This window comes from Anoplophora glabripennis, unplaced genomic scaffold (genome assembly GCF_000390285.2).
Source record: "Anoplophora glabripennis isolate ALB-LARVAE unplaced genomic scaffold, Agla_2.0 scaffold129, whole genome shotgun sequence".
In the NCBI taxonomy this organism is placed as follows: Eukaryota; Metazoa; Arthropoda; class Insecta; order Coleoptera; family Cerambycidae; genus Anoplophora; species Anoplophora glabripennis.
Window position 1 is genome coordinate 698559 of NW_019416294.1, and position 25471 is coordinate 724029.

Consider the following 25471-nt stretch of genomic DNA (forward strand, 5'->3'; position numbering starts at 1 on the left):
CCAATAAATATTTTTAAATAAATAATTTCCTTCATATAACAAATGTCTAATAAAATATTGCAATGGGGTCGACTGTTTCACTCCTTTATAAAATACGCCAATGACCGAACAAATATTGAAAAGTTGTCTCTTTATTAGTAGGATGCTCATACCAAGTTTTGTGTCTCTGGCGTTCCTCATATTATTATGTTTATTAGTAGACGTAGTAGTGTATATTATTATGTTTATTAGTAGACACAGGAGCACTTGGACGCTCTCCGTTAAAATCAGAAATAAAACGAGGCAATCTATGTTTGAAACTAAATATATTGCTTACGGAATTTGTCGGATATCTAGGTGAGGTGAGTATGTACAAATGAAATGAATGGGTCACACAACTACAACAAAATACTGACGATGATAACGACAGGTGAGTAAGTATTAGATATTTCCATAAATTGATAAATAAATTGATATGAATTTGTTACTTAAAGTTATTAAAACAACAGCTGCTGGGCTTAAAACTGCCCGCGGGTGGGGGTGCCTTTATGCCCGACAGCCTCGAACAGATATGATATCGAGATATAGATACGTGATATTTACAAATATAAAAGATACCTAACAGTTACAATTATTCTATATTTGATTTGAGAATGTCCGTTGCTCTTAACTTAACTTTCTATTAAATACAATTCCTGAGATTACCAGTCGAATGACTGAATTTTGTGGAAAATAACTTAGTGGTTTTTTAAACCAGGAAAATCGGCAAATTCTGGGGAGTTGATAAAAAATAAAGCCTTTTTCCAACAGTTTCGAGACCTTACGACCATCATCAGTGAAAAATTTATTTTCATAATAAACATTGTATTAATTCTTGTTCTACATTGTCATGGTAGTCTAACTTTAACCTGAAAGTATTTTTGTACTTTGAGTAATTTGCGACCAAATAGAAAAAAATCGCTAGATTTTGAAAATTAAACGCGATTTAAAAATTAAATTGAGATTTTCATGGGAAAGGTCTACGAGTAAATTTTTTTGGTTTATCACGGTTACTTGCATACCGCACATAATGTTCTACGATTATAGATTTTTCAAAATATCAAAATCTTAAATAAAATTTTATAAAATGACCAAAAAACGTTTTTTTACTAGCAAATTTCAGGTGACTGTTCAAAATTAGTGCATCCAACTGGTTTAACCATTATGATAACTTTCAAAATGCAAGAATTTTTAGGTTAAAGCCCAGCGTAATTTTTAAAGCGATATGTGTTAGTACACTAAAAAAACCAGGCTTATCTATAAGACTTTCCTTTTTCCCCAATGACGACTTTGCACAGCAAAAACTAGTTGGAATATACGGGGTGTAACTGTAAGCAGGGGTCAGTTTTCTAGGGGTAATAGTATGTGTTCTCCTGAATACAAATCTGAAATTCTTTTTTTTTTTTTAATCAAATAAATAGTCGAATTATAATTAGTTTCATAAAATGCACTTTAATATTTGTGTATGCCGCCACTGTAATATTCATGTATTGCAAATACACGAATTGTAAGCAACTTACAGTGCATGTGAAGGGATAGTGCAGGTCAACTGTGACAAAGCAAGGGGGTCAGTTGTTACTCTGCATTTGAAAACCAAACCAACTCTGTACTCTGAGGTCCACATAGTTAAAAGTGGCAGGTTACATATTTAAGAGATTATGCAAGCTTTGAACGGCAATATGCTAATGTTGGACGGGAACAAATTCAGAGAAAACTATTTATTTTTGTGTATTTCATTTATCATTACTAATTACAGCTCCAGTTTTTTTGCTAGGTTACTTGTTAAGTACTGTATGTGCAGCGAACAAAAAGTAAACTATTGATACGTCTTTCTGAAGGTCAAAGGAAGCCTCTGCATAAATATGATCCCCACTAAAGTTACACCTCTGTATATGCGACATGAAAAAAAAAAATTGATAAAATTCATGTTCACTGGGTCGATAGTACAAATAAAATATAAAAGACTATTACATAAATAGGCTGAACACTAAAAACAATGTCCAAGTGTATGGAACGGCCGTAGAATTAAAGGGTTTGAATCCCATTGAATGCAAATCTCTAAAGATGTACTATACAGATCCCTGTGTATTAGGGACAAAATCTGGGTTTTTGGAGCTTCAAAATTTAAAGACTGAGGTTTCAACTCTTGGGATTGATCACGAAAGTCTCGAAATGAGGTTGTTTATGTACGACTTCCTTATATCAAACCAAACGGTAATGATTTTCAAATAGTTTTCACATTTCAAAGATTTGATCACGTCTATGTGAGCGACAACACTTGGATGATCTAATTCATAGAAAGACCATTCTTTAATGCAATAAGTCACGCTGATATGGAGTTTACGAAATTGAAACAGTTATTTAAGGTACATGTGTAAAATCACTCTTTATTGCGCAGACGGCTTGGTTAAAACCACGAGCAAGGCGAATTCATGCCTGAAGCGATACATTGTTACTAAAAGTGAACTCGATAATTAATAGGCCGTCGTAAAGAGTACTAAGGATATATAAAAGAATCAACTCGTAACAAACTTATGACACCAAATCAAATGTTGCGCAGAGAGCTCCTACTGACACACTATTTACTACATCGAAGAGTTACGAGTTGCCTTCGAACTGGAATCATGTAATCACAACTTTGATGGCATATTCCCTGAAGAAAACCAATTTTTTACACTAGAAATTGCATTAAAAAACTCATACGATCACCTTTCATACGATCCCAGATAAAATGAGTATACGAGGTGTCCCAGACCACACATATCGTCGTTACCTTGTCTGTGACCTTGAAGGACATTTTCAAGGTCAACTTAGTTTTTTTAATGGAAACCGTTATTTTCAACCCCGGATTCGGAAAGAGCGGAAAATTCTACGTTCAGATGATGTGTGGGGTCCATTTGACCCCCAAGGTCACGTTAAGGTAATTTTTTTTAAACTGAATCTTTCCACTCAAAAATGACCCCACAAAGTGAAGGTTTAGCGAAAAATGTGTCAGATAAACGTTGCAAAATTTTGAAGTGACATGTTTCAATAATCTTGACTTGTAACATTAAAATTAATTTAGAAAAAGACTTTTGCAGAAATGGTGTACACCAATGAAGAAGCACACGACATGTAACAAGTTTATTTTGAAGCAGTCATTTGCCGCTGCTGAAAAACTATGGCGACGTTAACCCAACAAAAAATTGACCTTGACGTGACCTTGAGGGGTCAAATGGACCCCACACATGATACATCATCTGAACGTAGGATTTTCCGCTCTTTCCGAATCCGGGGTTGAAAATAAGGGTTTCCAATTAAAAAAACTACGTTGACCTTGAAAATGACCTTCAAGGTCGCAAACAAGGTCACGACAACATGTGCCCCTTGGAGACCAGTAACTTTCATCTGAACAATTGTTCACATAACCATGTACTTTGGATTTTAGAAGGATTTTTGATGTTTGTTTTTTTTTTTTTTGTTCAATTTTGGGATTTGCATTGGAATTTGATTCCGAAACTGACTTCCGATCTTGAAAACCGGGTTTACTAACGCTTACCTTCATATCACCTACATCGTAAAAAATGACGGCATTTCTTTTATTAAAAGAAAACAAGTTCCTACAAAGTTATTTTCCTCCAAAAAACAGCAATTCCTTTACTGTAATTTGATGAACTGTACTCTAAGTTACGAAAACAAATTAACAATAAATAAATACAACTTAAAGCTCTACACAAGGGACAACGACCACAATCTCTGATTCACAACACATCTTTTAATTTCGAAATTCTATTTTCTGATTTCGGCGATAAAAAAATGTAACGTTTTTTATTCGCGGTTCTCCACTTTACGGAGTCTACAATTTCAAGTTCCTACCCGTCGCGAATGAGACTGTGGCCGCATCCCGCTTCTGATAATGTGTCGTCAGGGCTGGCAGACAGTCAATATCTCGTGATTGTCTCTTTTTTCAACAGAATATCAAACGATAAACTATATAAATTTTAATATCACATTTTAACACACCGCAACAGACAACGTTCAGCGATCCTCATCACGAAATTCAAATTTACAACTTATGGGCAGCACTGAGACCGTCTACGCTACAAAGTACCTAAAATTAAAGGTATCGTGTAACGATAAACACAACGAGAAATAAATGGCACTTAACAGTTTAGGAGTACAGAAACTTTAACTTAATACTGGTCCTTAATTTAGTTAAAAAAAAAAATAGTTAACGTACGATAAAATTTGGCACATCTTAATATGTACTGAAAAAATGAGAAATCATTTCGAACAATATCTGAGGCTACAGAGTTTTGAGTATCTCTCTTTTCAACAAACACCTCTTACTATCACACGCATACTTCCATGTCTTCCATGTTTATTATAGCGTCCGCACTGGCCATCTTTATCAGGGTTTTCTTAATCCTAAGGGCGGGCAGTCGCACGTTAGGGTTCTGGTGCCAGCACTCCCGCATCAGCTTCGCCATTCCGCATAAAAGCTAGAAGAGTAAGTCAACATAAACTTTTTTTTTGGTTTTTTTAATTTGATTCATTTTGATCAGAAAAGGGGGATGGCCCTTAACCTAATTTATTTTTGGCTGAAAAAAATGAAAATTTTTTTTTTGTACCTACTAGCTATACTGAGTCGTTTCCACCCTAAACGGACCAACCCCACACTCTCCTTTCCCCTTCCACCCCCTTAAATGCCGGGAAAACCATCGCTTATTAGAGGAATCTTTAAAGATATACGAAAGACATTCAATTCCTATGAATCTGACATATGACGAGTTTTTTAGGTCGCTGATCACGAATCTTTTTCTCAGAATCACGAAATTCAAAATGGCGGATTCAATATGGCTGACAAAAAAATTAAAATGTCAAAATGCATGAATTTTTTGGTAATGGGAGTTTTTGGGCCTCTGATTACGAATCTGAAGGCAGAATTACGAAATTCAAAATGATGTATTCCATATATCGTAATTAGTGACCCAAAAAATCCCTCAACACAATTTGTGCATTTTGAAGACATTTCAATTTTTTTATACTCGCCAAATGGGATATCCAAGGACACAAAAACCCCCAACACAAAAATTCGTGCACTTTGAAGGCATTTTCATTTTTTGTCCGCTATATATTATTATATATTGGATCCGCCATCTTGAATTTCGTGATTCTGAGACCAGATTCGTGATCAGCGACCCAAAAAACTCTTCATATAGGAATTGAATGTGTTTCGCATCTCTAAGCTCTTTAAAGATTCCTCTAATAAGTGATGGTTTCCCCGGCATTTTAGGGGGGGAGGGAGAAAGGAGGGTGAGGAGGTTGGTTCATTTAGGGTGGAAACGACTCAGTATTGCTAGGTACTAAAAAAAAATTTTCAGATTTTTTCAACCAAAAACCGTCCTTACGGGCCCTCCCCCTTTCCTTATACTTCTAAGTTTTAGAAGATTTAAAAAATGTCCCAGCTTAAGACACACCTAAGCCCTATAGAGGGTAACGCTAAATTTGAACAAAAAATTAGTTCTCATTTGTCAATCACCAATGTTTTCCAAATTTCCTTGACATTATCTCTTAAATAAATATCATTTCAAGAATAATACAGTGGCTGCTAAGAACTTTACACCTTGATTTCACCGAATGGGAGTTACTCCTGCAGTAAGAACAATGGCCTCACGTGAGAGCCTTGGGGCACACCTGACACCGCTGCGATTTTGTTGGATATGAAATTTCTCAAATATAAACATCTGACGTCTATGAAAGGAAAATTTTTATCCAATTTAGAAAAAGATCACAAACTCAAAGTATATGAAGTTTGTGGAATAAAATATTGCGATTTACTCTATCGAAGACCCTGAAAAATCCTTGAAATCCAGCCTGTAAGTAATAGGGACTGAAGATCGACAAATTTAACTTAAATTGAGTTTACTACGGTTTTAATATACACTCATATTGTTAGAGCTGTACAGAAGAGATAAAAAGTCGCAAACCAAACTTTCAAATACTTTTGAAATAACACCAAGGATACTTGTAGGATGACGATTGTTAATAAAACAAAATTTCCTGCTTTAAAAGTGAGAGATAAAAAGCTCAATTGTTAAAAACCAGAGAAAAAGCATTGGTTTAAAGATAAACAATTCATTTTTTAGACAAACTAAAACCACGGTACCTAAGGATCAAATGGAGGATATCATCACGTCCTGAACTTTTATTTATAAATAAATTTGACAAAAAAAAATAATATTTATAAGCAATGTACTTACGGAATCGCTGGCCCACCTATTAGGCAGGTTAGGACGCTGCTGGTCGACGCAAACGACCTTCCTCATATCCTCGAAACTCGGGTCACTGGGCACCACGTCAAAGAAAGGCGGTTTGTAATCCTCCGCTATTCCGTTGCTGATGGTCCTACGGCAGATCTCCCACACGACCAGGCCGAGGGCGTAAATATCCGCCCTTCGGAAGGAATCGAAATTGTCCATTCGGATTCTAAAAAAGAAATTCATCGGACTTTCTAGGTTGGTGGAAATTGAAGTTTTCATATTTCTATATTAAAGTGCGCGACCCACACTGTCTTTTAAGAGATTATTTCTAGATCCACAAAGGAAATTTTTATGAAGATATCGGAAGAAATTTTTTTCATAACAACTAAAGTACAAATGGTCTTTTCTTACTTTTCTCAAAATTGTCATTTTTATATAGTTATAGCATTATGAAGTTTGAAAAATGTTAGTATCTACCTAAAATTAAAATAGATATAACTATAACAAAAATTAAATTTTATTAAAAATGCATCTCCGTTGGTATGAAAAAGATAATTTTGCACAAATATGTGCAACCCTTTTTGAGATCTCAGTCATTTAAATTATTTTTTGCAAATTCCATTTGAAATTTCTCTATGTGGTATGGGTTGCTTCTTATCAAAATATCGAAGTAAAGCAAAAAAAAAAGAAAAAATTAGATTATTTCTGTACTTTTACCAATTTTTCGATGCAAGGTTGATTAATTCATAATTTATTTTTTTAAAATAACAAATCATAATAATTTTTTAAATAATATTAATAAAATAATTTTAATAAGCGATATACAGTGTGTCCAAGGTAAGGGATGGGATAGCATTAGGATCTAGGAAACGGTAAGAGATACGAGGTGACTCAAATTAGAAAAAAGTTGTGTTTTTTTATACCTAACAATATGCCTTTTGAAAAGTTTTAAAATTCCGGGCAGTTCGGGAGATATCCGGAAAAACCCAAAATTTTGCAAAATCCCTTTATTTTTTTTATGGCTTTATTTAAAAACGAATTTTAAAATAAATTGCATATTTACATTGCCACTCCACTTTTTTTGCTCTATCCAATGGCGTCAACATTTTCTGCAATCCAACGTTTCGTCTTCGAGGGGCCACCATCAGGTTAATTTTTTTTAAATACGTCGCTGCTATTTTTATGACAAAATCTAGACATTTTTTTAATTCTGAATTAGATGATATTAGTATTGTAATCGCTTAAAATGGTTTTTAATTAATTTAATTTAATTTTCAAGGTATATAAAATTTTTCCTGAGTTCCGAATGCTTTCAAAATATCTATTGGAGGAAGACATACATTATAAAAGTCAACAATTTTTTTTTCACTACTATGAGCAATACTAGTTAGAAATAATAAAACATTTCATATTATTTTTTTTATTAGGTACTTACAACTTTGTTAAATTATTTATTAAAAAAAATTGTTGGATATTTTGTGCTGTATTGACTTTTATAACGTTATGACTTCCAATAGATATTTTGAAAGCGTTCAGAGCCCTACTCAGGAAAAATTTTAAATGATAGCTACAAACCTTTTTAGGCGATTATAATAGTAATATCATCTAATTCAGAATTAAAAATGACTAGATTTTGTCATAAAAATAGCAGCGAGGTTTTTAAAAAAATTTACCTGATGATGGCCCCTCGAAGACGAAACGTCGGATTGCAAAAATGTTGACGCCATTAGATAGAGCGAAGAAAGTGGCAATGTAAATATGCAATTTATTTTAAAATTCGTTTTCAAATAAAGCTAGAAAAAAATTAAACGATTTTGCAAAATTTCGGAATTTTAAAACTTTCTAAATGGTATATTGTTAGGTAAAAAAACACAACTTTTTTCTAATTTGAGCCAACCTGTATCTCTTACCGTTTCCTAGATCCTAATGATCCCATCCCATCTTTATCTTGGACACACTGTGCTTAATTTTTGCAATTGGTAAACTAATTTATTAAATAATTTGAATTGTTTAGCTTCAAAACTGACAAAACTATAGCTGAAGAAAAAACTAAAAAAAATTGAAAAAAATTATTTATAGTTTTTTGAGTTCATAAAATGTAAGAACGCCCACACAAATTTTAATTAGATATCCATCCATATCTTGGACACACTGTATATTGATTTATTTACAAAATCAACAATTTATATTGAAAATATTGCAAAAAGGTACAGTTCAGGTTAAATCTTGTTATTTTTTTAATTTTTACTTAGATGCTTAATTTTTTATACATTTTATTTTTTAATAGATTTCTTGAAAATAATAGCAATTGGTAAACTAATTTTTTAAATCATTTGAATTGTTTAGCTTCAAAACTGACAAAATTATAGCTGAAGAAAAAACTATAAAAAAAAATAGAAAAAATTTATTTAGTTTTTTGAGTTCATAAAATGCAAGAACACCCAAACAAATTTTAATTAGATATCCATCCTTATCTTGGACACACTGTATATTGATTTATTTACAAAATCAACAATTTATATTGAAAATATTGTAAAAAGGTACAGTTCAGGTTAAATCATGTTATTTTTTTTTAATTTTTACTTAGATGCTTAATTTTTTATACATTTTATTTTTTAATCGATTTCTTGAAAATAATAGCAATAATAGCTAATTTATTAAATAATTTGAATTGTTTAGCTTCAAAACTGACAAAACTATAGCTGCAGAAAAAACTATAAAAAAAAATAGAAGAAATTTATTTATAGTTCTTTGAGTTCACAAAATGCCAGAACACCCAAACAAATTTTAATTAGATATTTCAGAAATACCACAAATAAATTTTTTTAAACTACAATTTTCTTCTTAAATTATACAGTGTGTTAGAAGAAATGGCACTAAAACTTCTAACACGCTGTATTCAATATACAGGGTGTATCTTAAGTGATGACTTTAATTTCAAGGGATGATTCCTTGTCATATTTTAAGCAAAAAAGTGCATATGAACATCGGTCCGCAAGTGCTTCGTTACCGAGATACAGGGTGTCAAAGTTGGGAAAATAAATCGCATTTTCTTAAATATCTTTCGACTGATTCGAAATAATTTAATGAAATTTCATACACGGGGGTTTTTTGGAATGACAAATTCAAAGCTGTGGTCAATTTAGGTGTATTTTTTTGAGGGCGCCAATAATGAAGTAGCTAGGAGCAACCGTTTCCATGAAAAACGCATTTAAACTTACTTGAGCTGGAAATATCATAAAAATTGAATTAAATCAAATGCTCAAAATGAGAACCGCCACTGTCAATACAAGCATGTAATCTTCTGCTCATCGACTGTCGCACACGTTCCAAAATTCCTGGAGTGTTGCGTATGACATTACAAGAATTTACAATTCTGTTTCTTAAATCATTTTCATCTACAACTGGCGTTGCATAAACAAGCGACTTCAGATGTCCCCAAAAGAAATAGTCCAGAGGATTTAGGTCTGGAGATCGTGCTGGCCACGGCTGAGGTCCTCCCCGACCTATCCATCGCTGAGCAAAAGTGTCATTAAGATGTTGGCGAGCAGCAAGACTGAAATGAGCAGGTGCCCCGTCGTGCATAAACCACATGTCATTTCTGGTTGCTAGTAGTACATCTTCTAACAGACCAGGCAATGTTTCAGCTAGAAACTGTCTGTAAGTCTCACCATTCAGTCGAGGAGGAAGAAAATGCGGTCCGATGACATGATCACCAATAACTCCGGCCCACACATTCACCGAAAACTGCTGCTGAAATCCACGTTCTCCAATAACATGGGGATTTTCATAGTTCCAAAAATGATTATTGTGGAAGTTTATGATGGCATCCCGTGAAAAAGTTGCCTCATCTGTGAACAGAATTTTAGACGTAAAGTTGGGATTCTGCGCAGTTTTTTGGAGAAACCATCGACAATAATCTAACCGTGCAGGAAAATCTCTTGGCAACAGTGGTTGCACGCGTTGAATGTGGTACGGATAAAGTAAATTTGTGTGCAAAACCCTCCAAACACTTTGATGACTTATGTTAAACTGTTCAGATAATCTTCGCGTACTACTTGACGGATTAGCTTCCACTTCTTGTAGGATTGCTTCTTCTAGTTGTGGTGTCATTATTGTTCTCGGTCTACCAATACGTTCAGCGTGAGCATTTAAAGATCCAGTTTCGCACAGTCTAGCATGGAGCCTTATGAAAGTTCTTTCTGATGGAAGTGGTCTATTGGGAAATCGTTCCTGGTAAATTCGACGGGCTTGTGCAGCATTTCCATCTGCTAGCCCATAAATGAAATGTATTTGAGCTTGTTCAACGTTATTCATAGTTAACTGCACACTAAAAGATAGTCAACTGACAGTATCTTGTCACTTTTAATGCCAAATATCATCGGAATTTTGTTATCACAGGAATTTTTGTATTCAACAAAAAAACATTTCTTTAAAATCTTTTTTAAGCAGATAAGGTAGGAGAATCGATTATTCTAGTCCAAAATGGCATACAGGGTAGCAGAAAAAAGTTGCGATGGATTAAAGAGGCCGAAATCGTTGCCGGTGGCGCCCTCAAAAAAATACACCTAAATTGACCACAGCTTTGAATTTGTCATTCCAAAAAACCCCGTGTATGAAATTTCATTAAATTATTTCGAATCAGTCGAAAGATATTTAAGAAAATGCGATTTATTTTCCCAACTTTAACACCCTGTATATCGGTAACGAAGCACTTGCGGACCGATGTTCATATGCACTTTTTTATTTAAAATATGACAAGGAATCACCCCTTGAAATTAAAGTCATCACTTAAGATACACCCTGTATATTCCCGATTCAAAGTTCTCTTTAAAGTCATGCCTTTCATAAAATTGCAATTATCGACTTTTACCACGACTCTAATCGAGTGATTTAAATTGTCACAGCATTGGTTAAGCAATCATGTGGTACTCACGATTCGTCAAGAACTTCCGGGCTCATGTACCTCTTGGTGCCCACTTTGGGGTTTGTGCCTACATCTAACTGATCAGTCGATTGGCAATGAGTAACCGCCAGCCCGAAGTCGGCTATGCAGCATGTCCCGTTGCTTTTCACCAAAATATTCTTACTCTTTATATCCCTATGCGCTATTGCCGGCTTACCCTGGAGACGAACAAAGCGTGTTAATATTTGGGCCATACCTGAGGCCATAACGGAGTCTCTTACTTGAGTTCCAAATATTTCCGTGTGCAGATGCACCAGTCCGTTAGCTATGGAGAGGCACAGCCTCATCAGCTGCTGGTGCGACAGCGACGTGTAATTTAGGTAGTCGTACAGGCTACCTAACGAGTGATAGTGCGTTATCAGCCACAACTGGGTGCAGGAGTTCCTCGAGGTCATGTCCGATCCTATGTAACCCAGTATGTTTTCGTGCCGAAGCAATATTGTACTGTAAGAAGAATGTATTTTGTGAGGGTTGGAAATGGTGAACAAATTAAACTTTTTGTTAGGTATTATTGTTTTGTAGATATTTCGTAATTCATAATATAACCAAAGTGGGCTCAAAATTAATTTAATTATTCAAAGTATTAGAACGCCCTTTTCAAGTATTACCGAAATAATAAATAAAATAAATAAATAAATAAATAAATAAATAAATAAATAAGAGATATTTCAAAATATATGTATGAAATTCCTAACTCTGAAATAGTTTTGGCAACAATGTGTCAAATATTTACATAAATGATATATTTACGTTTTTAAGGGGGTAAGCAGAGTGATATATTTTACTTCTGGCAAAAAATTTAATTCTGTGTCACGCTACTAAAATTAAAATTTAGTCAATTGATTTTTAAATTGCACTTAAACTCTTGTCTACGCCGTTACTGGGCAGTTCTTGAACTCGGTTGTATGTGCACGGTTTTAAATGTTACCTGTCGTTACCCCTTTAAACTAAATGTATGAAACTTGGTGTAAAAAAGTCAAACTGCAAAAAAAAATAATTTTGTAAAAATAAATTTCTTTTGCAGATCAAGTAATATACTTAGTTGATTTAATATCACCAATATTTTACAATTCATCACTCCATCCAGTTTTTTGACACCCCACTAAAATAATTTTGCCTTAAATTTTAATAAACGAAATATGAAAATCACATTTAAAATTGAAACGTACATTACTTAACGCTGAGCTACCCCCTAAATAGCTATTTTTTAGCATATCAAATTTTTTTTTTGACTAATTTAAGAGTATTATTTAAAAAATATCTTTAATGTATTTTCGTTTTTGACCATTTAACAAATTTTTTTCAATATTTTTTTTTGTAGTGAATTTGCTACGATTGTGGTACAATTTTGATTTTATGCTTTGAATAATTTATGAACAAAATAATTTTTAAGTACAGTATAGACTCTTTAATCCGAATTAATTAAGACACGTGTTTAAAGAGATAAGTTCCAATTACCGATATTTGTGTACGTATGTAAATATGTTTATGTGTACATACATATAATATGAATTAGATTTTATATGTTGCTGAGAAGGCAAAAAATAACAATAAAACCAAATATTATCGTAAAATATGTCATATAAATATCGACATATTTGCATGGCAATATTTCAACTAAAATGATCTAATCGAGAAAGGTTCCGACTCGCATAAAAGGGTTTCCTTGAGACTGCCGGGGAATTACGTTTTTAGCTGTTACTTTTTATTATGTTGTCTGATTCTATAATCCGAACTTTTGTTCGAATTAAAGAGGACCATCGAAACGGGCATTCGTCAGGTCGTCGGGCCGGATTAGTGGATATTCGAATTAAGGCGAGTTCGAATTAAAGAGTCTGTACTGTACATACTTATTTTTTGCCTGTTTTGAACTAAGTACTGCTTAAGTTCCACCATAAATATTCCTATTTTCGACCGAAGAAAACGAAGAAAACCCGGAAAATTCGGAAAATGTAGCGTTTTTTTAAAAATTCATTACTTCGCCATTTTTTAAGTTGTAGAGGTGACCCTGTACACAAAAGTGGTGAATTATATGTACTTTAAGTGTGCACAATGTAGGCGCTGTCAGACCATTACTTTTGGCACAATTGCAATTTGAATTTTTTGGTGCACTATTTTGCAAAATTTCTGGTTGTGTTAGAGGTGGTCCGATTTTAATTTTTCAGCCGGATTTTAAAAATAGAAGTATAATACTACAAAATGTACTTATATTCTAATTTTGATATAATGATGCGAAATAGATGAAAAATTTCTTCAAACATGCTCCAAAATGGCAGAACGTGCGTACTATAATATCTGGAGTAGCTATACGAATGCGTTCAGGATTCTAAGAGGAAATTCTACATTCACTGCTAAATTTAATGAGGTTATTTTGCACAGAGTTACACATTTAACAAAACTTTAATACTTAAACTGATTAGTTAGCGCGACAATGCGCTCTCCTGCCAGTCTTATTGGAAACTGAGGTTTCCCCCAGCTCTCGATTCGATCTCGCTCTGGCTGCTGGCGAGTGGACCAGCTCTCGATTTGACCTCGCTCTGGCTGCTGGCGAGTGGACTAGGGTCGTCTTATTACAATACCTATATATTCATTGCCCCTCATCTCCCGACTGTCCCCCCACTACTCAACGGCGTACATGAGCAGGCCGTTTTTGAGCATGTTTGGAGGAATTTTTCACCCATTTCGCATCATTTTATCGGAAAATTAGAATATACATTTTTTAGTATTATCCTTCTACTTTTAAAATCCAGCTGAAAAATTAAAGTCCAACCACGAACGCATCCAGAAACTTTGCAAAATAGTGCACCAAAAAATGCAAATTGCACTTGTGCCAAAACTAATGGTTCGACAGCGCCTACTTTGTGCACACTTAAAATACATATAATTCACTACTTTTGTGCACAGGTTCAGCTCTACAACTTAAAAAATGGCAGAGTAGTGAATTTAAAAAAAAAAACGCTTAATTTTCCTAATTTTAGGGGGTTGCCTCGTTTCTAAGTATCTGATCGGATCGATCGACCTCTCATTTTATTCGTATTTTGATTCTCTACAAATTATCTCTTTATAGCATTCAGATTGCTGGGTTAGTTTAGGTTTTATAAGAAAAAACTGCGTTTTTTTGTATAAAAATGTTTATAAAAAATTAATTAATGGTAAATTGAAGTAGGAAACATATAAGCATATATCTACAGACTGTCTTTTATATAATGGCATGGTCCATTTGCTACTAGTATTTTTGTCACAAACAAAACCTCTATTGATTGGTCTATAAGTGATTCCGTCACGTCAGTAGATTATTTGACTGCAATATGAATAGAACTTTGAGGGAGCAAAATAATGATAAAAAACAAGAAACTAGAAAGAAAATAATGTTTATTCATGCTTTGTTATTTCCGTTCAAATTTTACAAAACTATGCAAGAACTGGTATTGGTCGGATACCAACACAACGACCCCACTCCGGTCAAAACCATTTTTATAAAACTCACTGAAAATGCTCATTTAATTCGCTTACCTATATATCTCCGTCTCTCTGGTCCAACTCGCTTCATCCCTTGAGAAGAAAATCTTCACCGCGATACTCTCCCCGTGCCAAATGCCTCTCCAAACCTCCCCGTACCGCCCCTTACCGATACACTCTACAAGGGAAATCTGTTTGGCCAGAGTCCTCTGAATTAAAAGCGGAAGACCGGAACCACTGCCAGAAGTCATCGAATGCTCTAGATATTCCCTCAGCGTGCTATCGCCCGCCGCGGTAGCCCTAAGTAAATCGTCTGTGGCATAGTACAGGTCGGGATCTAATCTGCTTTCACTACATAACCTATTTCTGTGGAAACGTCTCAGAAAATACAGTGCTAGCAAACCTAGACCACCCAGGACCACAACGGGGGCTAATACGGCACCGACCATCTTTAAGCCGAACATGAAAGAGTCAGAATAAGGATTCATGTTTTCTACATAAAGTGGAGGCAGTGCAGGGAAGTCTCCATCATTGCAGAAGTCGCCAGAACAACAGTCTATTTGAAATTGGCCACTGGCATGCCGTTTGTTTGGAACTGAGACCGAAGGCGACCGACATATTAGAGGCAATTGCTCCGAATTGGTGGTGCACCCTCTTGTTACGCTCTCTTCACCTAAAATGGACAGTATTTTATTTTGTACATGTACTTGAATGAAATTTAATAAATTGTGCATACCAGTACTTTCTCGTACTCTAGATTTCCAACACTGAAAGGCATTCGTGCAAGTTGTAAGTATCGAACAGTCAGGTGGTTCACAAGAATGGCATTTGTATCGTTTTAACGTGGTTTGGATACTATTAAGATTTTGTTTGGAAAGCAAATCACTGGGAGGCGGTTCTCCAGGATCGTGTTCGTTATTTAATTCATCGTCGTCGTCCGATTCGTCTCTTAAGTTTGGTTTATGGGCTACTTCCCCTATAAATAAAAGTGGTGAGACTCAATAAAAATGGGAAAGACGAAGATTCGAATATTAATTAATATTATTTTTTTCAGTTCCTCATTAACAACGAAAATCAATTAGGGCTTACCTACTGCGACATTTACTAGTGAAATAATTAATAAACAATTCACCAGTTTTGAGGCCGCCATATTGTACTTAAAAATATCAACACTACCAACTTTTGAAATAAAGTATAAAATTAAAGTACTTCCTTAAAAATTATTTTTTTTATGAAAAAGGAGATGTATTCTTATATTGTATGTAGTATAGGGAATATTCAAAACAACCAAAAATTCCTCAGGACTAGGAAAATATCTTTCATATTTTACTTTTATTATTGCCAGGTAAAGGGTAAAATACACGGGTTTTCCTATTCTTATTCTTAAACAGCTTTCAATTTTATTGATCTCTCTTCTCTGGCTTACTGCAATCCACTCATCAGAAATACGGGAGTAAGTACATAATTTTCAAGAGCAAAAGGTATTAAAAATATTTTTCTAATTGTTCAAAGTGACTAGTGAAATTTACTGTAACCATTAAAACGTTTTTTAATTAATTGTACTCCATGTTAAATAGGGCCAATAATCGTTCCTTAACATATACTTCTAACGTAGATATACCGTATACCGTACTATAAAATAACGCAGCATGTACGATAAAATATAGTGCAAACTGTATTATATGTTTTCTGGTGCAAACTGTCGGGTTTACGAAAATTAACTCGTGGTCTCGTAGTGATCTGAACTGGATATGGCATTCTCTCTCTCTCTATTTAAAACCACAACAGTAGTCCTATTCGTTGTGTCTTCTTGACGTACTCCAACTCAATCGGAGTTCGTTGAAGTCGAGCACAAAATCTATACTGTTGGTTATGCAGGAGTATTTCACTCTGATCAATAAGATCATTGCTCTGGTTACTCTGTCATTTATGCTGGAGCAAAGGGAGTAGAGCAACTAGAGCAATCAGCTGAACATTTTCCAATCCATTTTCTTCTTCTTCCACTAGCAACTCCGCACTCCGCCAATAAACCTAATAAGTTTTGATTATTCATGGTAGATAACAAATTTGCTTTTTGTATACCTAAACAGAAGAAAAACTGCTATAATACTCTTGATAAAGTAAACTTAAAACACACACGAATACAACAAATCAAAGCATAGGTTATCATAGAAATTTTGTTATGATAGGTTATGTTCAAGTCGTCTTAACGAACACAGGCAAATTACTCCAAGATCAGACTGCTCTACTTTGAGATCTAAATGGATCTGGTGACGTCACTGATCCGTACTCTTCATGATCCAAGATCTCTTGGAGCCACTTGTAGTAGTATCTAACGAACAGGGCTAGACAAGAAGAAATCCGAGTAATCAGAGCAACCGGAGTGAATTTTCGTGAACCCCTTGCACAGTGTCTATTTATTTATATCCCTTGTATTGGCGCTCCCAGTCATCGAAACCACCCATGATCTGGAGGCGGCAATCCTCTCCCTTGAGACTGACATTAAAAACGCCCTGACTCAGACTACGACGGAGACTATTGTCCCCCGACTGACAAACCCCCGGGGCACCCTCCCCGATGACATAAAAAACTTAATACGTGACAGACGACGTGCGAAACGGCTTGCCACCCGCACCCGCCTCCCCCGACACAGACATGACTTAAACGTACTTAACAGACGGGTGAAGGCGGCTCTGGATGAACTGGCCCAGGATAACTGGGCTAGGCACCTGGAGTCGCTGGATCCACAAGACAACAGCCTCTGGAAAACGCAGAGGGCCCTGCGACAGACCGCTCGCCGTAAAATTCCTCCAATCCACGGTAGTGTGGGGGTGGTTTACACGAACCAGGAAAAGGCCGAGGCTTTCGCCGATAGCCTGGAACTGCAGTGTAGACTGCCTCAGCTGCCCGACGAAGACGAGGAATTCGAGATAGTGGCTGAGCGCGCGGCCCGACGCGTCGACAGAGAGCCAGACAATGACATAATCCCCCCCGCAACACCTGACGAACTAAGACTGACAATACGCAGACTTAAAAACAGAAAAGCCCCCGGACCCGACAATATACATAACACGACACTTAAACGACTACCACACAAGGGCCTCATGGCCCTACTAAACATAACAAACGCGACACTCAGACTAAGACACTTCCCTACCCGCTGGAAAACNAAATGATTATAGAGTTTCAGTGCTTTCTATATTGTATTAGCTTTCACGGTGAATAAAAAAATATTACAAGTAAATAATTTTACTAAACCAATCTTTGATTAATTCTTGTAATAGAGATTTATTATGCAACTTTAAATTTTTCGTTGTGTTGATATCCATAAAAAAAACTACCTACCTCTGATCACATTTTTTATTAAAGAAAACAAAAAAACAAAACATTTTATTATTAATAAAAAAATGTGATTATATGATGATCAGACATTATTATGTTATATAAATAAATGTGAATGAAATATCTAATAAAACACACTAAAAACACAAATAAAACACACACCAACACTCGCCAAACCTAACCAACAATAAACAATAAACATGAACAAGAACAAAAATGACATGAAATGATTCATAATTGCAATTGTCAAAATTTATTCTACAAAATCTTTGTGGCGACATCTGTAGACTCTTTCCCCAACTTGTATATCCATCTCAAGTCACGTGGTTCCCAGTGTCCCCATATTTTCAAGTATAAGTTCTCGGGCCCTGAGTTTGCGTCAACCTGTTGTAAATGTTTATCCGTTTATATTTGTTTTCTGTTGAAATTTTAAGGTGTTGGGGCCAACAAATCATTTAATATAATTTTTTTTGTGTTGGAGGTGATATGCATAATCTTTTATTTGATCAGTATTTACCGATTTATTTTTTTATGTAGGAGTGCTGAAAATTTATTTGGAAATACCGTTGTTGTGCATCGTTCTGTGTTTGGTTATGTGTTTGTGTTAAACTGTTAAATATTATATTAGGTATTCCCGATAGTTTGGTAAGTCTATAAGAAAATGGATTCACAATTTTCTTTTCATGTGTTAAGATTTCTATTTCTGTGCATTTTTTTATTTATCCTTTTTTATATTCTTGGCAACTGCAGTTGATCATTCTCATTGGCTTATTTTTTGGTTAAATTTAGAATTTGCATAGTAATACGTATCTTGGATACAAAACACTTATTTGTTATCATTCAGCAAATAATGTATGAATTACTTTAGATATTAAGAATTGTTTGATGTTTTCATATCTTATTATTTAAAGATATCTATTTAACTGGTAATTAGGATATTACTACATTGAAACAATTTGATATTAAACTGTTGTTGACTAACACATATAACTTATTTGTATCAGTAAATAAAGACGTTTTCATTTTTAGATAATCTTATTATGGCTACGAAACTGGTATTCCAGAGTGGTTTAACAAAATCTGATCCGCAACAGACGCCTGTTCTTGTTCTTGGTCAAGTGAAGCATTTGACACAGTTAAAGTTTCAAACCATCAAGAGTAAACTAGAACCTAGGGTTACAGAAGAAACTTTCAAGGTTGCTGTGTCCAGCTTACACCCATCGCCGACTGATAGTTGTTCGTTGTACTTAAATCTAGCTACGGTAGCCGCATTGCCTGTGAAATGCAGCCGCCACAATACTCCTTCAAGGGCTCATGCTATTACAAGGTTAATCCAAGTGTCTTCTACAGGCGTTGATGAGAGCATTGTGGTAAGTAATAAGAACATCCAATTGAAGGTAGTGCCGTCTTTAAAATTTTTGTAAATGTGTGTTTAGAAAGATTTATGCCTTGTATCTCTCTTGTATTAATTAGTATTTGTTCAATTTAGATTGTTTGTGAACGTAATGACGTGTACGCAAGTGGATGTGCTGTTGCCAGAGCATTTCCGTTGTACTCAAAAAAGACATCTGGAAGTAGCGATGGGGAAGTCACGACTGTTTCTGTGGAATTTGTGATTGTTGGAAGCAATAACGGCAGGGAAAACAGCCTTGTGGAAAGTGGTGACCTATCTCCGCTAGAAATTAACGCTCTAGACGATGCAGCCACTGGCATTCGTTTGGCTGCACGTATAGTCGACATGCCTTGTAACGAGATGAATGTTGATCACTTTTTAGAGGTAATATTGTGTTTTTTTTGCTATTCAATTGATTTTCCTATGCTATTTAATGATGTACCTATTTTTGATGGTTAATTTTAACTCTTAGGAAGTTCAGTCAGTTGGCAGGGCATTAAACATCACCCCCACTATAATTCGAGGTAAAGAGCTGGCGGAAAAAGGTTTTGGGGGCATCTATGGAGTTGGGAAAGCAGCTGCCGTGCCTCCCGCCCTAGCGGTACTAAGTCACACGCCTCAGAGTGCTCAAACGACAGTGGCCTGGGTTGGAAAAGGAATCGTTTATGACACTGGCGGTCTCAGTCTAAAAGGAAAGGTAACGATAACGTTTCGGGCTGCGGACAACAGTTTTCGTGTCTGGTCTCAATATCGCAATTTCTTTTCAGACTGCTATGCCGGGAATGAAACGGGACTGCGGCGGAGCTGCTGGAATCTTAGGTGCCTTCTATGCCGCCGTGAAGGCGAACTTCAGCCACAACTTACATGCCGTTTTCTGTTTGGCGGAAAACGCGGTGGGGCCGGACGCAACAAAGTAAGTTGTTGTTGTTAAAGTAACGTATGGTCCGAACAATTTTTAAAATATACTTTCTAGGCCTGATGATATTCATACGTTGTACTCGGGGCGTACGGTGGAGATCAACAATACAGACGCAGAGGGGCGGTTGGTGTTGGCGGATGGCGTGGTTTATGCCCAGCGCGATCTCAAGGCTGATATCATTTTGGATATGGCGACTTTGACGGGAGCTCAAGTAAGTGGCAAATTATTAAATTGTAACTCGTAAACTATTTTTTTCGTATTAGTGTTTTTTCCTTCCATTATATAGCATGTTTATAAAGTGTATTAGGGAGAGAGGGACTAGAAAGGTAGGCAATTCAGAGTTTGCCGATTTGGAAAATTTTTTTGAATTGTATGTATCGAGCTGCCGACAAATCCAGCAAAAAAAATTGCTCGTAAAATACGATAAAATAATATATAAAAAAGTAATAATTTCCTTTTGGTATAGTTTTTATGAAAATATTAGTTCTTCATCAAAAGAAAATAGTTCCAAACAACCCACGATCCGAACCAGGGAGCTTTGGTTTGGCAATCGCAAACTTAAAACTGAGTTAGGGTGACGTATCGGTGGGCGGAGCCTGTAACAGATATTTTAACGTGTAGGCAAAATAATGACCTGAACAAAATTTGTTTTGATGTCTTCACTGACATCAGTCTCGGTTTTTATTTAATAATTATTCTAAATGGAAACGTGATAGAATCTCAACGAAAATACACTAGGCTATTGAATATATCAAAAAAAAAAACAGGGTTAAAAGGAACTGACGTTCAAGCCATTTTTTTGCATGAATCGTTCAAAGGGTCATTTTATATGAAAAAACTGTGGAGTGGTATTAAATTAGAGGGTGGAAATTGGAGATAGGGGTGGAAATGCACCCCTTTCAGTTTTTTAATTGTAGCACGAAAACGAAGCAAAATTTCGGTATAGTTTATAGGAAAAATTTTGTAGAGAATTGAATTTCTCATCGACATGGTTTATTTAAAAAATGTAAAAGGAAAATTTTATGTAAAAAATCATTAATAAACAATTTTAAAGAAAGCAAAAAAATAAGATTGTTTGATTTTTTTTATTTTTTAATAAAATAATTTAGTAAAAATTTGAGAATTTAAGTACAATAAAGTTTATTAATAATGCATATACAGTGTGTCCACGGATGGAATTGACAAGAGGATAAACTCTTTTGTTTTTAACTTTATCAAAAAATGTCACTTTATGAAAAGTTCTGCCCCTCGAAAAAATGAGAATATCATACAAACATCTTGGATTAGATATACAGGGTGCTCATAAATTAAAAAAACACGAAAATACCCAAGAGAGAAATATCATTACTTGTTATTTTACACATTTTTATAAAACAAATCTGTTTATAACCTCAAATAATGTCCTAATAAAAATTTTAAAATCAAAATTTCAATTCTGATTTTTACTCTATAGTACACTCTTGTTTTTTGAAAAAAGCCTGATTTTCGAGTAAAACTTAAAAAATCAACTGAAAACACTTTTACTTAAATGGCATGACAAGCACTAATCATTCAGTTATTTATTCGAATAAAAAAATTAATAGCATTAGTCGTCATTTAATGATTTTATTTAAGTAAATGCTCAAAAATACCTCCACGAACACAGGCCCGACATCTTTTTAGTAACGAAAATGTAATTTGTTCGAAATTTATTATTTATTCTTCTAACTGCTCAGAATGTCAAAGTTGGTATCGCAGCCAACTATGTAATTTTAAAAAGCATTATATTGGAATATTGAATTGTGTTCTCAGTTCGTTTTTTAAGTTTTACTTGAAAATCAGGCTGTTTTCGAAAAACATAAGAGAGTAGTAATTTGTAGAAAATTGAACGACGAATCCGAAAATATCATGGTTGTTACCGTAAACAGTGGTGTTTAGAAAAAAATATGCCACCGATACCCTGTATCTCCGCCACTGGAGCATATAAATTTTAGTAAAAGTCCTCAGATTTTGGACAATGTTTACATAAATACGTGCCCAATTTCAAATTATTTCTCTTACTAGTTTTCAAATTATTTAAAAAATGTTTGAAGTTGTATCTTTTTAACGAAGCGTCCTAGATAAAAATTTTATAGGAAAGACCCCTTAAAATTCACCAAAGAATACGAGGTTTCATTTTTGGTCACCATTTGTGAATCACTCTGTATAAACTGGTGTTGTCTCGAAGTTAGAAATTTTGTCTCATTTAAATTTACCTTTTAGGCCCGCTTTAGAATCCAAAGATCTGCGAGTCTATAAAATTTTATTTAGGATTAGCCCTTACAAGAAAACTGAAAAATTGCTAGTAAATACGGGATTTGTACAAAGAATAAAATCAGATACTTTGTCACTTTTACAAGGCAATAAATACGTAAAAACGGCTTCAAAATTAAACAAAATACTACCTCAAAATCTTGACACGCGTAATAAAAATTTTAGGACGTACCATCGTATATCAGAAGGGCTTCAAAATCCATCAAAATGCATCAAATTTGCCTTACAATCGTGCAAAAAGCACCAAAGCTTCTATAAATTATGTCAAAGTACTTTGAACAGGTTTCATAAAATATTAAAATGGATCAAAACAGGTTTAGGGTCATATGCGGGATTTCGCCCAAATCATTGAGGGGGCAAACATCTCGAAAAATTTTGCAACTTTAAATTTTTTTTATATTTTCTATAGTTTAACTCAACTGCCTGTGGTGTTGCGAGTACTGAATTTGCTTTCCCCCACCTATCTACGGTTTAACTCACTTATCTGTAGTTGCACGAGATTTAACTCGCTTTCCCCGCCTATCTAGGGTTTAACTCGCTTGTCAGTGGTTTTACGTGTATTGCTTGCGAGTATTGAATTCGCTTTCCCCCACCTATTAGGGATTTAAATCACTTTTCTGTGGTTTTACGAGTATTGAACTCGCTTTCCCCCGCCTATCTGGGGTTTAACTCAGCTGTCTGTGGTTTTACGAGTATTGAACTCGCTTTCCCGCCACCTATCTGCGGTTTAACTACGATCTGCTGCCATGTGACTATTGAAATTGCAATTTGCATTCCCTTGAAGTTTAACACTGAGTTTAATTCTTTTAACTCAATTGCCATAATATTGGGGGAGCAATTGCCCCCCCCCCCTCCTCAGTCCCGCCTATGTTTAGAGTACAGCAAAATATGTAAAACTAACCGACTACATAAAAATTATATAAATCTGCCGCTAAAATATGTCGGAAAACGAATAATATATCAAATTGGCATTGGAAATATGTCGGAAACTTGTACAAACGTCGAAATACCTGAAAAATCACAAATTAGGTATATTGAATACTTTGAAAATTTCAAAGTACTTGGAAATATGTACAAACTTATCTAAATACCTCAGAAGCTAAAAGTTAATCTCGGCTTTAGTCTCTGGAGGTCAAAGATCAATGACCCCAGGGTCGAATAATGTCCCGGGATATTTTTAAAAGTCTTTTGAACTATTTGAAGAATTTTTATGCAGTTCAAGGTTGGTGTAGTATATTTTGTTATTTTCTAAAGCCGTTTTCATCGATTTTAATTTTGTGATGCTGTTGCTATGTACTTGCGTATTTTATAGTTCTAACACTTTCGAAGCATTCTATATTCTATGGCCAATTTAAATATGATTTATTAGTTTATACCATTTCAAAACGGACTCCTCTTTTCCGTTGACATTTAAAATTTATCATAATTATCTACAAGTGAAATTAATTTGTCAATTTAAGGGCATAGCCACTGGCAAATATCATGCCGCGGTGCTAACCAATAATGGAGAGTGGGAGGACCTCTTACTGCAGGCCGGACTACGATCGGGGGATCTGGTTTTCCCGATTCCGTACTGCCCCGAACTGCACTTTTCGGAATTCTCTTCTGCCGTCGCCGATATGAAAAACTCCGTGGCCGATCGCAGCAATGCTCAGTCCAGCTGTGCCGGACTGTTCATTGCCGCCCATCTGGGATTCGATTTTCCCGGTAACTGGATTCATGTGGATATGGCCACTCCAGTTCACAGCGTAAGTTGGGATTGGGTTGAGAAATGAATTATTTGGGGGTTTTTTCAATGAATTATACATTTTTCAAGGAGAATCTTACGAATTTTAGGGTGAACGAGCCACTGGTTACGGTGTTGCCTTGTTAACTACCCTTTTTGGTAGTTTTTGCAAGCAGCCTCTGTTACAATCTATCGCCCCGGAGTTGGATAACGTTAACGAAACTGCTGCCAAGAAACCGAGAAAGAAATGATATTAAGTGCATTAATTAAATACTACATATTGGAAAGCAATTATTAACAAATGGAATTATTAAGATTACTTGCCCTTTTGGCAAATAATGCGGTTAATAGTGTATTTTTAAGAGAAATTTCGCGTTGGTGCAAATTGTAAAGTTTTAGTGTATTGAATAGTGTTTTATATATATTTTAATCAATTTTGTTAATTCTGTAATTTTACCTGTAAATCGGTAATAAAGTTTTATATTCTGCTGCGCCGCATATCATTGTGTTTCAGTACCACGCATAGAATTTCACTATCGCAATTGTTCAGTTGTAGTCTAATAAATCATTTTTAACTAATGATACTGTGGGAGACAACTCCTCTGCGAGCTACATGTCCTGTCTGGCATTGAATTATACCCGCAATATTTAGTAAACATCTAAAAACATCTGTCAGCAGCATCACCAGACAGATCGGTTGATTCTTATCACTAATCCTAGAACGAGAGAAATGCTTTCTTAGTACCTACAATTAGGCCCGCCCTTTAGCAGTAGGTACAAAATAATGCTTTGTAAAAGTAGGCATTGAGTGCAACGATATATACTTTGTAGGTTATAGGTCGGTAAATAGACATTGAAATAGCTAAATCATAAAAACCTCTTCAAGGATGCAAAAGCATTTCGCATTCGAGATGCAAACAATTTTTTTTCAAAAAGTGCAATAAAATAAGTACTGTGTTATATAACGAGCGTTCAAATAAAAACGTGGTCGAAGTTTGCTTTGACACATTGGACGTAGGGAGTAGCTTATAGCGACCAACTTAACCTCATTTCTCAACGAGCTGTATAGCAGCTGTCAGTTTCAATAACGTTAATGACTATATAACTTTATTTT

General features: G+C 35.0%; 2 protein-coding genes across 5 annotated transcripts; one reads left to right on the forward strand and one right to left on the reverse strand.

Moving 5' to 3' along the window:
* Window positions 1-288: 288 nt before the first annotated feature.
* Window positions 289-16042, reverse strand: LOC108905098 (activin receptor type-1). Its single transcript, XM_018707873.2, has 7 exons — window positions 15775-16042; window positions 15422-15661; window positions 14740-15358; window positions 11448-11670; window positions 11197-11384; window positions 6261-6486; window positions 289-4499 (listed from the first exon to the last, which is right to left on the reverse strand). Exons 1-7 carry the CDS (start codon window positions 15833-15835, stop codon window positions 4350-4352), a joined length of 1707 nt encoding a protein of 568 aa, XP_018563389.1. The 5' UTR covers window positions 15836-16042; the 3' UTR covers window positions 289-4349.
* Window positions 16043-18395: 2353 nt separating this feature from the next.
* On the forward strand, window positions 18396-24857 carry LOC108905107 (probable aminopeptidase NPEPL1). 4 transcript variants are annotated; one of them, XM_023453950.1, is made up of 9 exons: window positions 18396-18508; window positions 18565-18672; window positions 19057-19397; window positions 19517-19804; window positions 19893-20117; window positions 20188-20333; window positions 20394-20550; window positions 24092-24379; window positions 24468-24857. In XM_023453950.1, the coding sequence occupies exons 3-9, from the start codon at window positions 19068-19070 to the stop codon at window positions 24606-24608; spliced, it is 1575 nt and encodes a 524-aa protein (XP_023309718.1). In that variant the 5' UTR covers window positions 18396-18508; window positions 18565-18672; window positions 19057-19067; the 3' UTR covers window positions 24609-24857. The 4 variants fall into 4 exon arrangements, with proteins under 4 accessions (XP_023309718.1, XP_018563401.1, XP_018563403.1 ...); XM_018707885.2 differs by having other exon boundaries at window positions 18396-18672; XM_018707887.1 differs by lacking the exons at window positions 18396-18508; window positions 18565-18672 and adding an exon at window positions 18860-18879.
* The last annotated feature ends 614 nt before the right edge of the window (window positions 24858-25471 follow it).